This window comes from Myotis davidii, unplaced genomic scaffold (assembly GCF_000327345.1).
Source record: "Myotis davidii unplaced genomic scaffold, ASM32734v1 scaffold323, whole genome shotgun sequence".
Taxonomy (NCBI): Eukaryota; Metazoa; Chordata; class Mammalia; order Chiroptera; family Vespertilionidae; genus Myotis; species Myotis davidii.
Window position 1 is genome coordinate 2740627 of NW_006295491.1, and position 13804 is coordinate 2754430.

Here is a 13804-nt window from a genome sequence, read left to right on the forward strand (position 1 = left end):
CTGCATAATCCCAAGAGCATGGTATGGATTTTCTATTCTATTCTTTCATCATTCCTCTGCTCTCATCCTTCCAGTGCCTTCTCATAAGAATGAAATTCAGAGTTCTTACTGAGGCCTACCAGGCTCTGCATCACCTGCTAGTTCCTTCTTTGAGGGGCTTGGCTCCCTCTCTGGTCTCAGTTCCTATCCCTCTCCCCCTGTGCTCACAATGTTCCAACATTGACTTCTCTGTTCTTCCTTTTCACACTAAGCATACTTCCACCTCAGAACCTTTGTACTTGCTGTTCTCCCTATCTGGAGTGTTCTTCCCCAGGGTGTGTGTTTGTTTTTGCTTCCCTCTTTCATGCAGGCCTCTTTGAAATGTCACCTCCTTGGAGAAACTTCTTTGACCCACTTAATCTAAAGTGGGATCTCCCACCCTGATACTCTCTATTTGCTTCTTCTGTTTTATTTTTCTTTATCAGATTTTCCTGTATGTGACATTATAATAAACACTTTGCATTTGGTTATATTGTTCCTCCCCTACTGGAATGTAAACTCCTTGAAGGCAAGCTTGATGTTTTTTGTGTACTTGCAGTATCCTTAGTGCCTGGAATGGTGCCTGGATCATTGTGGGCAGTTAATACTGTTGAAGGCATGCTGATCTTCAGACTTCCTGAGAGAAGGGATCTGTTGGGCTGTCAAGTATTGAGTACATCTGTTGTTGGCTAACTGCCTCACCACCCTCTGAGCAGCTGTTAAGTCAGATGCTCATTCTGATACATCCAACCAGTAGTAGCCAGGACAGTGATGTCACATGGTCCTCTTCTTTCAATATCCCCTTCTCCCCACTTAAATGGGCTCGTCCCTTGAGAATTTTTGAATTTCAACTCTAGGTTCATGAGAAAAATTTTGCTACCTGCCATGCTGTGGAACATTTGCTTCCTACAGTCTAAGGGAATGATAAGCAGAAATATTTGGCTTTCTTGACCTTCTTTATGTCCTATTGTTGTGTCCTCCTGACTCAAACATTTGTTGGTCTCTGGATCTTCATTTTAGTCTGTCCTCTCTCCTCACCCCTCCTTTGTTTCTCTTGTTCTTTTCTCTCTTTGCCATTTTGCTTTGCCCCCTATGTCATTCTAGAGCAGTGATGTCAGAGGTGACACGCGAACTCATTTTTTGGTTGACTTATCTTTGTTAAATGCTATTTAAATATATAAAATAAATATCAAAAATATAAATCTTTGTTTTACTATGGTTGCAAATATCAAAAGATTTCTGTATGTGACACGGCACCAGAGTTAAGTTAGGGTTTTTCAAAATGCTGACACGCCGAGCTCAAAAGGTTCACCATCACTGTTCTAGAGCTTGCTTAGCATCAATTCTTGCTTCTGAGAAACCTTTCCATTTACTTGCTTTGTGTACTCTTTTCTCATACTTGTTATGGTTGGAGAGAACAGGTTGAAACATTCATTTTTTTCATTTAACTAATATTTGAAAACCTACTGTGTAAGACACTGTGCCAGGTTCTGGGCCACCTCCAGTAAATAAAACCCCCAGGTTCTCAGTTGGGGAGACAAAGAGGTTTGAGTGTTATTCATTAATTCATTCATTCATTTAGCAAATATTTATTAAGACTGGGATATAGTGATTGGCAAAAACCAATTTCTTTCTCTCATGGACCATACACAGATTTTGGTAAGACAGACAAACATTAAGTAAAAGATTATACAAACAAATGTTAAATTAAAGCTATGTTGAGTCCTATGAAGGAAGACTCTATAATGCCATGAGAATATATATTAGGGGGATTTGTTCTGGTCAAGAGAGCTGGGACAGCTTCCTTGAGGAAGTGAAGGGTGAACTGAGATCTGAAGGCACAGTAAGAATTAAGTAGGCAAAGGCAGCAGGAAAGAGAGAAGAGCAGATACAAAAGTCCAGCGCTGCCCTGGCTGCTTTGACTCAGTGGACAGAGCATCGGCCTGCAGACTGAAGGGTCCCAGGTTTGATTCTGATCAAGGGCATATGCCCAGGTTGTGGGCTGGATCCCCAGTAGGGGGCATGCAGGAGGCAGCCTGTCAATGATTCTCTCTCATCATTGATGTTTCTAGCGCTTTCCCTCCCCTTCCTCTCTGAAATCAATAAAAATATATTTTTTAAAAAACGCCCAGTGCTGAGAAGGATCTTGGAGTAATTGAGAAAGTGAAAGCGTATAGAACAGGATGGAACGATGCTGAATGAGGCTGAAGAGGCAGTCTGGGATCAAATGCTACATGGTTTGGTGGGTCTTGTTAAGGAGCAGTGCCATGGATGCAATTCAAGTGCTTTAAGCAGGGGAAAGGGGGAGAAAAGTATAAAAACATACCTTTTTTAAAAAAACATTAGTCTGAATACTGTGAAGAATAAATGGAGTTAAGCATAGGTATAAGTGAGGGAAAGGAGGTGTGACTTCCAGTTAGGAGGCTATTGCAGCAGACCACATGAGAGGTGAGGGTAAGGGTTAGGAAGGATTTTATGTTTCCAAACCTACCCTCACTTCTTATTAAATGTATTTATTTATCCCAAAAATTATTTTTGAAAGTTAACTTATACAGATGTGATAAAACTTAAGTTCATTCAAATGAGAAATGGATGATTTAAATAAAAAGGGGTACGCATGGAATTATACCAGATAATCTAGGATAAAAATGATGACGGAGCTTAAGTTTAAAACTTAGCTCTGAGCTCCTGGAAGCCTCGGCAGAGAAGGGCATAGTATAAGTCATGTGATTGTTTAACAAAAGAAGCATGCTGGTTAAGTAAGGAATGTAATACTTTTCTTATAAACATTTAAACTACTTTACTATACAATTGATATTAACCTGGATCAGTCCAGATTATTGAAACCCAAGACTTCAGCTCTTATAATCATGGCGTTAATCCATTTTTGGCAGTCTGTTACATTGGTATTTCAAAGAGTAAAAATTTCTAAAAATTCCAGAGCTGAACCACATAAATGTATTTCTTACTAGACCCCTTGCTGCAGAGGGGAAACATAGGACAGTAGAGGAGATAAGAAATGTTAGACCTGCCGAAACTGGTTTGGCTCAGTGGATAGAGCGTCGGCTTACGGACTGGAAGGTCCCAGGTTCGACTCCGGTCAAGGGCATGTACCTGGGTTGTGAGCACATCCCCAGTAGGGGTTGTGCAGGAGGCAGCTGATCGATGTTCCTCTCTCGTCGATGTTTCTAACTCTCTATCTCTCTCCCTTCCTCTCTGTAAAAAATCAATAAAATATATTAAAAAAAAAAAAAAGAAATGTTAGACCTACTAAGAAGCCCATAATGCAGCCCATGGGCAGGAAGTACAGTGGGGCCTTGACTTACGAGTGTCCTGACTAACAAGTTTTTCGAGATATGAGCCATCTCTCGGCCGATTTTTTGCTTTGAGTTGCGAGCTAAAATTCGGGTTATGAGCCAGCTTCAGATACCCCACCGCTAGTTGGCGCAGCGAACGTCACAGTGAACACCACAACATCAGCCCAGCATCACGTGTCTCACTCGTTCACTTTAATGATTTGACATATAAGTAATTTGAGTTACGAGCTCCGTCACGGAACTAATTAAACTCGTAAGTCAAGGCTCCACTGTAAAACCGTAATTTACTTCCTTGAGGACCTTCCCGTTTGCCTTCACAGATACTTTTTTTTCTTGCCTGTTTCTCCAGTAGCCATTTAATTTGTTTCCATAAATACTTATTCATAGAAGGCATCCTTCTTGCCTTGCAAGATGCATAGCCAGGGACAAAGAATGCCATGCACAGAAGTGGCAACCTTATTTCTCAGCTGTTCATATTCGAACCACTAAACCATACTTCAGAATCAAGAACTTCAAAAACAGAATTATTTCTAATCATTTTAATGAAGTTATCCAGAGTTCCCAGTGAGTGTTCTGTGCATTCTCTGTACTGAGACTTACTCTCCATGCTTTCTCTTCCTAGCCCTGTACTTGGTCAGTGGCTTTAGCTTTACTGTGTACTCTCCTGGTAAGATGTTAGGCCCAAAGGCACAGTAGGGTACCAGGAGAGCCAAAGAGAACAGCAAAATAGGGAACAATAAGATAAATCCAGATTGTTGGCCCCCAAACCTCAGCTCTTGAGATAGTGGCTTTAATCCATTTTTGATAGTAGATCACATTGGTGTAGACTCCAGGAAGAGATTTACCGCATCCTAATCCCCAGCTTACCAGCCCTATCAGGGTCCATACACCATCAATATGACATGACAGAGGCCCTCCAGAATCACCCTAAGGAAGAGATAAAGGTCATGAGCATAATGAAAAAGACCATGAATAGGAATGTGGCCAGAAGAGGTAGAGAGTTCCTTAGAATGGGGCAGTGGAGGCTGTGGAGCTACAGAATTCTAGAGGGCGCTGGACGTCCCACAGCATTAGGCGGGAGATCACAGAAATCCTAGAATTATAGAATTTGAAATTGGCAGAGATCTTAGCTAAAATATTCATTTGTGGTAAGAAAGAGAAATTCATGTGATGAGTTTTTTCACTAAAGTTATTTAATTTACTGTACTGCCCTTATTATGTCCTTAGGTTCTTAGGTTCTTATGGCCTTTTTTAGTGTCAATCCTTTCTTTTACAAAACGATAGTGATAAGTAAATAGTTGGTAATATGTCTTTAATCTTGCTTCTCCTTTTGGTAACAGCCTTATTGTTATAATTCACAACCATGCAATTCACCCACTTAAAGTATACAAGTCAGTGGTTTTTAGTATATTTACAATGTTGCTCAACCATCACCGTGGCACATTTTAGAATATTTTCATCACCTCCAGAAGAAACCCCATACCCATCAGCAGTCATCCTCTTTTCCTCCCACTCCTCCCAGCCCTAGACCAACACCAGTAATCTACTTTTTGCCTTATGGATTTGCACATTCTGGACATTTTGTGTAAATGGAATAATATAATATGTGAGCTTTTGTGTCTGGTTTCTTTCATTAGGCATATTCTTTTTAAGGTTCATCTATGTTGTAGCATATATTGGTACTTCATTCCTTTTAATGGCTGAATAATATCCCATTATATGGATATACCACATTTTGTTTATCTAGTCATCAGTTGGTAGACATTTGAGTTGTTTCACTTTTTGGCTATTATGAATAATGCTATTATGAACATTTATTTATAAGTTTTTATATAGACATGTTTTTATTTCTCTTGTGTGTATACCTAGGAGTGGAATTCCTAGGTCATGTGGTAACTCTATATTTAACCTTTTGAGGAACTACTAGACAACTTTCCAAAACAGTTGAACCATTTTACATTCCCACTAGGTGTATGGAGGTCCAATTTTTCCAGATTCTTAATCAACTCCTGTCATTATCTATCTTTTTTAAAATATATATATATATTTTATTGATTTCAGAGGGGAAGGATGAGGGAGAGAGAGATAGAAACATCCATGATGAGAGAGAATCATGGATCGGCTGCCTCCTGCCAGTCCCCCCCTGGGGGTCGAGCCCCCAATCCGGGCATGGGCCCTTGCCCGGAATCACACCTGGGACCTTTCAGTTCGCAGGCCTACGCTCTATCCACTGAGCCAAACCAGTTTCGGCAGGTCTAACATTTCTTTTTTTTTTTTTTTAAAATATTTTATTGATTTCAGAGGGGAAGGATGAGGGAGAGAGAGATAGAAACATCCATGATGAGAGAGAATCATGGATCGGCTGCCTCCTGCCAGTCCCCCCCTGGGGGTCGAGCCCCCAATCCGGGCATGGGCCCTTGCCCGGAATCACACCTGGGACCTTTCAGTTCGCAGGCCTACGCTCTATCCACTGAGCCAAACCAGTTTCGGCAGGTCTAACATTTCTTTTTTTTTTTTTTTAAAATATTTTATTGATTTCAGAGGGGAAGGATGAGGGAGAGAGAGATAGAAACATCCATGATGAGAGAGAATCATGGATCGGCTGCCTCCTGCCAGTCCCCCCCTGGGGGTCGAGCCCCCAATCCGGGCATGGGCCCTTGCCCGGAATCACACCTGGGACCTTTCAGTTCGCAGGCCTACGCTCTATCCACTGAGCCAAACCAGTTTCGGCAGGTCTAACATTTCTTTTTTTTTTTTTTTAAAATATTTTATTGATTTCAGAGGGGAAGGATGAGGGAGAGAGAGATAGAAACATCCATGATGAGAGAGAATCATGGATCGGCTGCCTCCTGCCAGTCCCCCCCTGGGGGTCGAGCCCCCAATCCGGGCATGGGCCCTTGCCCGGAATCACACCTGGGACCTTTCAGTTCGCAGGCCTACGCTCTATCCACTGAGCCAAACCAGTTTCGGCAGGTCTAACATTTCTTTTTTTTTTTTTTTAAAATATTTTATTGATTTCAGAGGGGAAGGATGAGGGAGAGAGAGATAGAAACATCCATGATGAGAGAGAATCATGGATCGGCTGCCTCCTGCCAGTCCCCCCCTGGGGGTCGAGCCCCCAATCCGGGCATGGGCCCTTGCCCGGAATCACACCTGGGACCTTTCAGTTCGCAGGCCTACGCTCTATCCACTGAGCCAAACCAGTTTCGGCAGGTCTAACATTTCTTTTTTTTTTTTTTTAAAATATTTTATTGATTTCAGAGGGGAAGGATGAGGGAGAGAGAGATAGAAACATCCATGATGAGAGAGAATCATGGATCGGCTGCCTCCTGCCAGTCCCCCCCTGGGGGTCGAGCCCCCAATCCGGGCATGGGCCCTTGCCCGGAATCACACCTGGGACCTTTCAGTTCGCAGGCCTACGCTCTATCCACTGAGCCAAACCAGTTTCGGCAGGTCTAACATTTCTTTTTTTTTTTTTTTAAAATATTTTATTGATTTCAGAGGGGAAGGATGAGGGAGAGAGAGATAGAAACATCCATGATGAGAGAGAATCATGGATCGGCTGCCTCCTGCCAGTCCCCCCCTGGGGGTCGAGCCCCCAATCCGGGCATGGGCCCTTGCCCGGAATCACACCTGGGACCTTTCAGTTCGCAGGCCTACGCTCTATCCACTGAGCCAAACCAGTTTCGGCAGGTCTAACATTTCTTTTTTTTTTTTTTTAAAATATTTTATTGATTTCAGAGGGGAAGGATGAGGGAGAGAGAGATAGAAACATCCATGATGAGAGAGAATCATGGATCGGCTGCCTCCTGCCAGTCCCCCCCTGGGGGTCGAGCCCCCAATCCGGGCATGGGCCCTTGCCCGGAATCACACCTGGGACCTTTCAGTTCGCAGGCCTACGCTCTATCCACTGAGCCAAACCAGTTTCGGCAGGTCTAACATTTCTTTTTTTTTTTTTTTAAAATATTTTATTGATTTCAGAGGGGAAGGATGAGGGAGAGAGAGATAGAAACATCCATGATGAGAGAGAATCATGGATCGGCTGCCTCCTGCCAGTCCCCCCCTGGGGGTCGAGCCCCCAATCCGGGCATGGGCCCTTGCCCGGAATCACACCTGGGACCTTTCAGTTCGCAGGCCTACGCTCTATCCACTGAGCCAAACCAGTTTCGGCAGGTCTAACATTTCTTTTTTTTTTTTTTTAAAATATTTTATTGATTTCAGAGGGGAAGGATGAGGGAGAGAGAGATAGAAACATCCATGATGAGAGAGAATCATGGATCGGCTGCCTCCTGCCAGTCCCCCCCTGGGGGTCGAGCCCCCAATCCGGGCATGGGCCCTTGCCCGGAATCACACCTGGGACCTTTCAGTTCGCAGGCCTACGCTCTATCCACTGAGCCAAACCAGTTTCGGCAGGTCTAACATTTCTTTTTTTTTTTTTTTAAAATATTTTATTGATTTCAGAGGGGAAGGATGAGGGAGAGAGAGATAGAAACATCCATGATGAGAGAGAATCATGGATCGGCTGCCTCCTGCCAGTCCCCCCCTGGGGGTCGAGCCCCCAATCCGGGCATGGGCCCTTGCCCGGAATCACACCTGGGACCTTTCAGTTCGCAGGCCTACGCTCTATCCACTGAGCCAAACCAGTTTCGGCAGGTCTAACATTTCTTTTTTTTTTTTTTTAAAATATTTTATTGATTTCAGAGGGGAAGGATGAGGGAGAGAGAGATAGAAACATCCATGATGAGAGAGAATCATGGATCGGCTGCCTCCTGCCAGTCCCCCCCTGGGGGTCGAGCCCCCAATCCGGGCATGGGCCCTTGCCCGGAATCACACCTGGGACCTTTCAGTTCGCAGGCCTACGCTCTATCCACTGAGCCAAACCAGTTTCGGCAGGTCTAACATTTCTTTTTTTTTTTTTTTAAAATATTTTATTGATTTCAGAGGGGAAGGATGAGGGAGAGAGAGATAGAAACATCCATGATGAGAGAGAATCATGGATCGGCTGCCTCCTGCCAGTCCCCCCCTGGGGGTCGAGCCCCCAATCCGGGCATGGGCCCTTGCCCGGAATCAAACCTGGGACCTTTCAGTTCGCAGGCCTACGCTCTATCCACTGAGCCAAACCGGCAAGGGCATCATTATCTATCTTGATTGTAGCCATCCGAGTGAATGTGAAGCCATGTCTCATTGTTTAATTTGCATAATGAATATACGGATAGAAAATCTTGGTAGAGATATAGAAAAGTGTAGTGTGTGTGTGTGTGTGTGTGTGTGCTCACCTGTGCATATAAGGGGGGAGAGGAGGTTAAATGGTCATTTCAGAACTGAAAAATAAAATATTTGAAAAATTTCACTAGATGAACTTAACAGGAAAATATAGGTGACAGGGGAAAGAGACAATGATCTTGAATACGGATTAATTTAAAAGTATGTAAAGAACTGAAAAAGAGAAAAATAAAATGAACAGGTTCAGGGACCTGTGTGAAAATATAAAAAGGTGAAATTCATAAATTTGTGGTTTTAATCAGAAGAGGAAAAAAGAGAAATGAAGTAAAATAATGTTGGAAGAAATCATCAATGAAAACTTTTCAAGTTTTGATAAAAAAATAAAAACAAGATTAAAAGAAAAACAAAACTCAACAAATGCCAAACAGGATAAATACAACAAAAACCATACATAGCACATCACAATCAAACTTCTGACAATCAAATATGAGGGAAAATTGAAAGCAACCAGAGCAAAACATGTCACACTCAGTAGAGGAAAACACAACTGATGGCTAATTTTTCATCAGACAATATGATCAGGAGACAAAGGAATAGCATCTTTCAAATGTAGAATGAAATATTATTACTTGAAAAAATAAAAAAGTTGGCAATTCTGTATCAACCTCTTAATATATTTAGAAAAATTGACAAGTTTGTAAAAACCCAGTGACCAGTGGTTAGAGATGCTCTAAATGAACAGTTGAAGAGATTAAATTCCTAGATAAAGGTTAGGTCATTTGTCCAGACTAACACAAGAATTATTGTCAGAACTCTTATCTCTTGAGTCCTTACCCACTATTGTTTACAGATAGAAATACCTACATCCACATTAAGACCTGGGAAGTATTACGGTAAGCAAAATAAGCCTGTAAGAGAAAGACAAGTATCACATGATCTTACTCATATGTGGAGTCTAGTGAACAAAATAAACTGGTGAACAAAATAGATCCAGAGACACATAAATAAGGAACAGACTGAATTTCAGAAGGAAGGTAGGGGTGGGTGGGAAGAAATTAACCAAAGAACTTATAGGCATAACCCATGGACACAGACAATAGTGTGGTGAAGGCTGGGGCAGGGGATGAGAGTGGGCTAGATTGGGACAATAAGGGACAGGGATATCTGTAATACTTTCAACAATAAAGATAAATTAAGAAAAAAAGAGACTTTATACAAAAAATTTCAAGAGTAAACCCTAACCTTGCAGCTATCCTTTTTATGAATATCACCAGCACAAATCATGTCTTCCTTGATGAGTGCCTCTAATTCTGGTACTATGACGATGAGTGGGTTGTAGAGATAGTCACAAGTTTGGCGGTCAATGATGGGTATTTCTGCTTCCTGGAGGGTGGGAGTGTAATTACCTGTAGAGAGATAGACAGGAATTAAAGGAAAAGCAATTTGAAAAGGTGCAGGGGCAGTATTCAGTCATGATGTACAAAATTTCTGAATGGGAATCCAAAAGCAGAATATAATCACTTTCTAATCATATTTGCTAGTGGAAGAATTTTTTGGAACACTTAATCTAAAACAACAGATAATTCCAAATTATTTCTGTTTGTTTGAGGTTTATCTAATGTGCCAATGTGGGGTATTCTTGACATTCCAAATAAAGAGAAATTCAGATACATTTTGATTAAGGAAGGATGTGAATATTCTAAAACTTTTACCTTTCCCACTTTTCTGCTCCCAGATCATTTCCTAATTTGTCATTACCCCATTCTGGGAAATAGTTGACACTACACTTTAAAAACAAATTAAAAAAACCCTACACTCTCTCCGAACTTTAAATCAAGTTTTTTTTAACCTGTTTCAGAGAGGTAATTATGTGTTTTAGTATCTGCTCTTGCATATTCTAGGCAGGATGTGAGTAATTAGAGATAAAAATGTCAAAAATTACATTTTATTTGAAGACTTATAAATAATATGAATTGGTTGACCTGGTTTTGTTGAAAAATATTTACCTTGGTAAAAATGTATCTAGAATCTCAGTGTTCTAGAATGGGTATAAGAGGGTGACATATAAAACAACCCCTTTCTCTACCCATGCTCACCTTCATTTTCCTTAACTTGTCCCCATCCAGTCACCCAGCAAGAGCCAGGAATTGTCAACTGCTTTGTGTTATTGGGCAGGCAGATGGGCAGGATAAAAGAAGTGAAGGTGACTCTAGAGGCCAGTTTCAATAAAGCAATGTCTGCAGTTGTATTTTGGTATTGGGGAGGGAGAATTATTTTGAACACATGATGTTTCACACCGTTATTTGAATAGTCTATTTTAATCGATCCCAGCCACACAGAATATATGAAAGGAATCCAGGTCCTAAAGGGAAGAGAAAGAGGAAAATAAAAGTGAGGCATGCATATGTGTTACAGCTGGGTTAGAACAAGCGGCCTAGGTGTAGCAAGCAGTAACACTCCATAAGAAAGAAGGGTAACAGACTCGGAATTAACCAGCCTGCTTCCAGCTTGACTAGAGTTGGTTTGTCTGCTTTTCTTCCTCCCTCCCTCCCTGATTGCTCTTTTTTGTTGTTGTCTAATGTTTCTGTGGTCTCCTCTTATATGCTCATGGCCAGCATTTTGTCCTGGTTCTGTTGTTCACGTCTCCCATTCTCCATAGTTTCAGCCAATGCTTAATAGTCATTGGCCTTTTTTATTGCCAGTTTTTATTTCTGAGTACTAGACCTTTATTTCTAATAACAATTAAAAGCAAAGTATTATCACCTGTTATATATATTTATAAATATATGTATATATATATAATTTGAAATGTCAAATAATTTGATAAAGATGTACTAAATAAATACAAAAGTTCTCTGCCCTACTGCCCACAATTAACCCTTACCCAAAGACAATCACTTTCAACTCTTAGATATTTTCCTTTGTATTTTCAAGAAACCCTATTGATTGCTATTAATTTTTTTAATAGAATACTGTATTTCTGTTGTGAAAGGTGAGGATTGAGCCAACAATCACTGCCAACCTCCCACTTTCTTTTCACCATCTTCCTAACCAAGTATTATGATTTTGTTTTAGATCCATATTTAATGTGTATATTTTTGTGACTTTGTAAACATTATTCACTACTGGACCATATTGGATCCTGTGAATACATTTCTTATAAATTTTTTGCGCTTGTCCTAGAGTTAATAATGTAGTCTGTCTTCTGTGTCTTCTTAGTTTTCTAATTACCTATCATTAATTCATCATTCATTCCCCAAACTCTCTGCCTGAAATGTATATTTCTCAGTATGTTAATATCAATACTTTCTCCTCCTCCTCCGTCTCCTTTTTTTTTTTTGCCCTCTGCCCTCTTGCTCCAATCTTGGTACTTTTCCTTATCATTTTCCTGGGATTCTCTTCTATGTTGTATCATCTTTTCTCTGGATCCCATGTTTTCCTGTCTCTCCTCTACCCCCTTTATTTTGGTGAAGCAATTTTTTCCTTTGGCTTCATGATAAAATGTGCATGAGAGGTAATATTTTTGCTGTTTTGTATATTTGAAAATGTCTTATTTCTGTCCCACACTTGATTGATGGTTTGCATATGGGTAGAATTCTAGATTGGAAATAATTTTCTCTCAGTATTTTAAAGTTATTTCTTTATTTTCTTTGACCCTACAGTGTTGTTGAAAAGTCATGTTGTTTTAATTTCTGTATATATTAGTTATCTATTGTCAAATAACAAGTTACCACAAAGCTTAGAGCAGTGGTTCTCAGCCTTCTTAATGCTGCGACCCTTTAATACAGTTCCTCATGTTCTCGTGACCCCCAATTTCATTGTTACAAATTGAACATAATTAAAGCATAGTGATTAATCACAAAAACAATATGTAATTACATATGTGTTTTCCAGTGGTCTTAGGCAGCCCCTGTGAAAGGGTCGTTCGACCCCCAAAGGGGTCGTGACCCACAGGTTGAGAACTGCTGTTCTAATGTGAAAATCCTACCCTATGGTTAGGTTCTTTCAGGTAGGTCAACTCACAACTTATCTTCCAAAATGCCATTTGTTCCACACTCTGTTCCAACTTCTCATGTTTAGATGTCCTATCTAAGGGTGATTCTGGTCAAGGGCACATGCCCTATGCCTCAGTTGCTGGCTCTCTTCCGGCCCGACTGGGGTACAACCAATCAATGTATCTCTCTCATATCGATGTTTCTCTCTCTGTGTCTATCCCCCTTTCTTCCATTCACTCTAAAAATCAATGGAAAAATATCCTCAGATGAGGATTAACAACCAAAAAGAAGCTTCTAATACAGTGTCTATTTTCATTATTTCTTTTACTACCTCTTTGTCCTGTCCCTAGTCCAAAGTACCTAGGGTTTCCTTCTTCTTACTCATCTTGCCACTTTCATTTGTCTATTGCTTCATTCAAGAAATAATTCAACTATTCACTGAGACTCTATCTGTGCTAGCCATTAGCCTAGAACTCACTTTTGTAGGCAGTGTGCTGCTGTCAGTATCCATCTGTCACTGATGAGGGAACCTCCACAGATGTGAGTCTGGCCATAGTGCAGGCTGACCTGCCAAGGCCAGTGCCCCTCAACAGCATCCTGGCCACCCACAATACGGCCTGAGTATACAGGTCGTCCACACACTAGAGAAAGGGGAGAGAAGGAAATGTGGTCTGGGTGTCCCATTGTCCCCATTTTCTCATCATCTTCCAAATCCACCCCTAGAACCTGTATCCTCCGTAGGTTCCATATGCCATCCTAATCCAGTTCCAAACCCAGCAATTTGGGGCCCAAATGGAGACCACTCACCTGACTGCAGATCATTGTTTTTGGAAGAAGAGCATGGCCAAGACCCTAAGACAGGCACACACCGTATCATTAATATATGATAACACAGTATCTAAAATTCACTGAACAGAGCCTTTCCACATACTAAATTCCTCATGTTGGTGATAAAGGCAAAAATTTTATGAATGTTTACCCATTAGTGGGAAATCCTGATAATTTTTACACACCTACCTTCCTTCTTTAGCAGCATACGTGGGACATAATTTAATTTTTACTTGGTGATTCAAGGCTGTCATCAGGAATATTAAGATGTTAGGTTGTACATACAGTGATGCTTTCAGATGTTTTTGAGGTTTATAAGCTGTTTTCTTTTGTCCTGTTTAACTAAATTGGCATTTTTCAGTATTTGTACATCTTTCTTTTTTGTTACCTGTTATCTTTTGGCTACTCTCAGTCTACCCTGCT

At 41.0% G+C, this 13804-nt stretch overlaps 1 protein-coding gene across 1 annotated transcript in view; it reads right to left on the reverse strand.

Annotated features, from left to right (window-relative positions):
* PRSS48 (protease, serine 48) overlaps window positions 1-13264 on the reverse strand; it is a 32651-nt gene extending 19387 nt beyond the window's left edge. Inside the window, 7 exon segments of the mRNA XM_015568043.1 lie at window positions 3936-4001; window positions 4004-4074; window positions 4077-4095; window positions 4098-4262; window positions 9801-9964; window positions 10655-10920; window positions 13032-13264. Of these exon segments, the coding sequence (XP_015423529.1) occupies window positions 3936-4001; window positions 4004-4074; window positions 4077-4095; window positions 4098-4262; window positions 9801-9964; window positions 10655-10920; window positions 13032-13246 (966 nt within the window). The 5' untranslated portion in view covers window positions 13247-13264.
* Window positions 13265-13804: the final 540 nt, after the last annotated feature.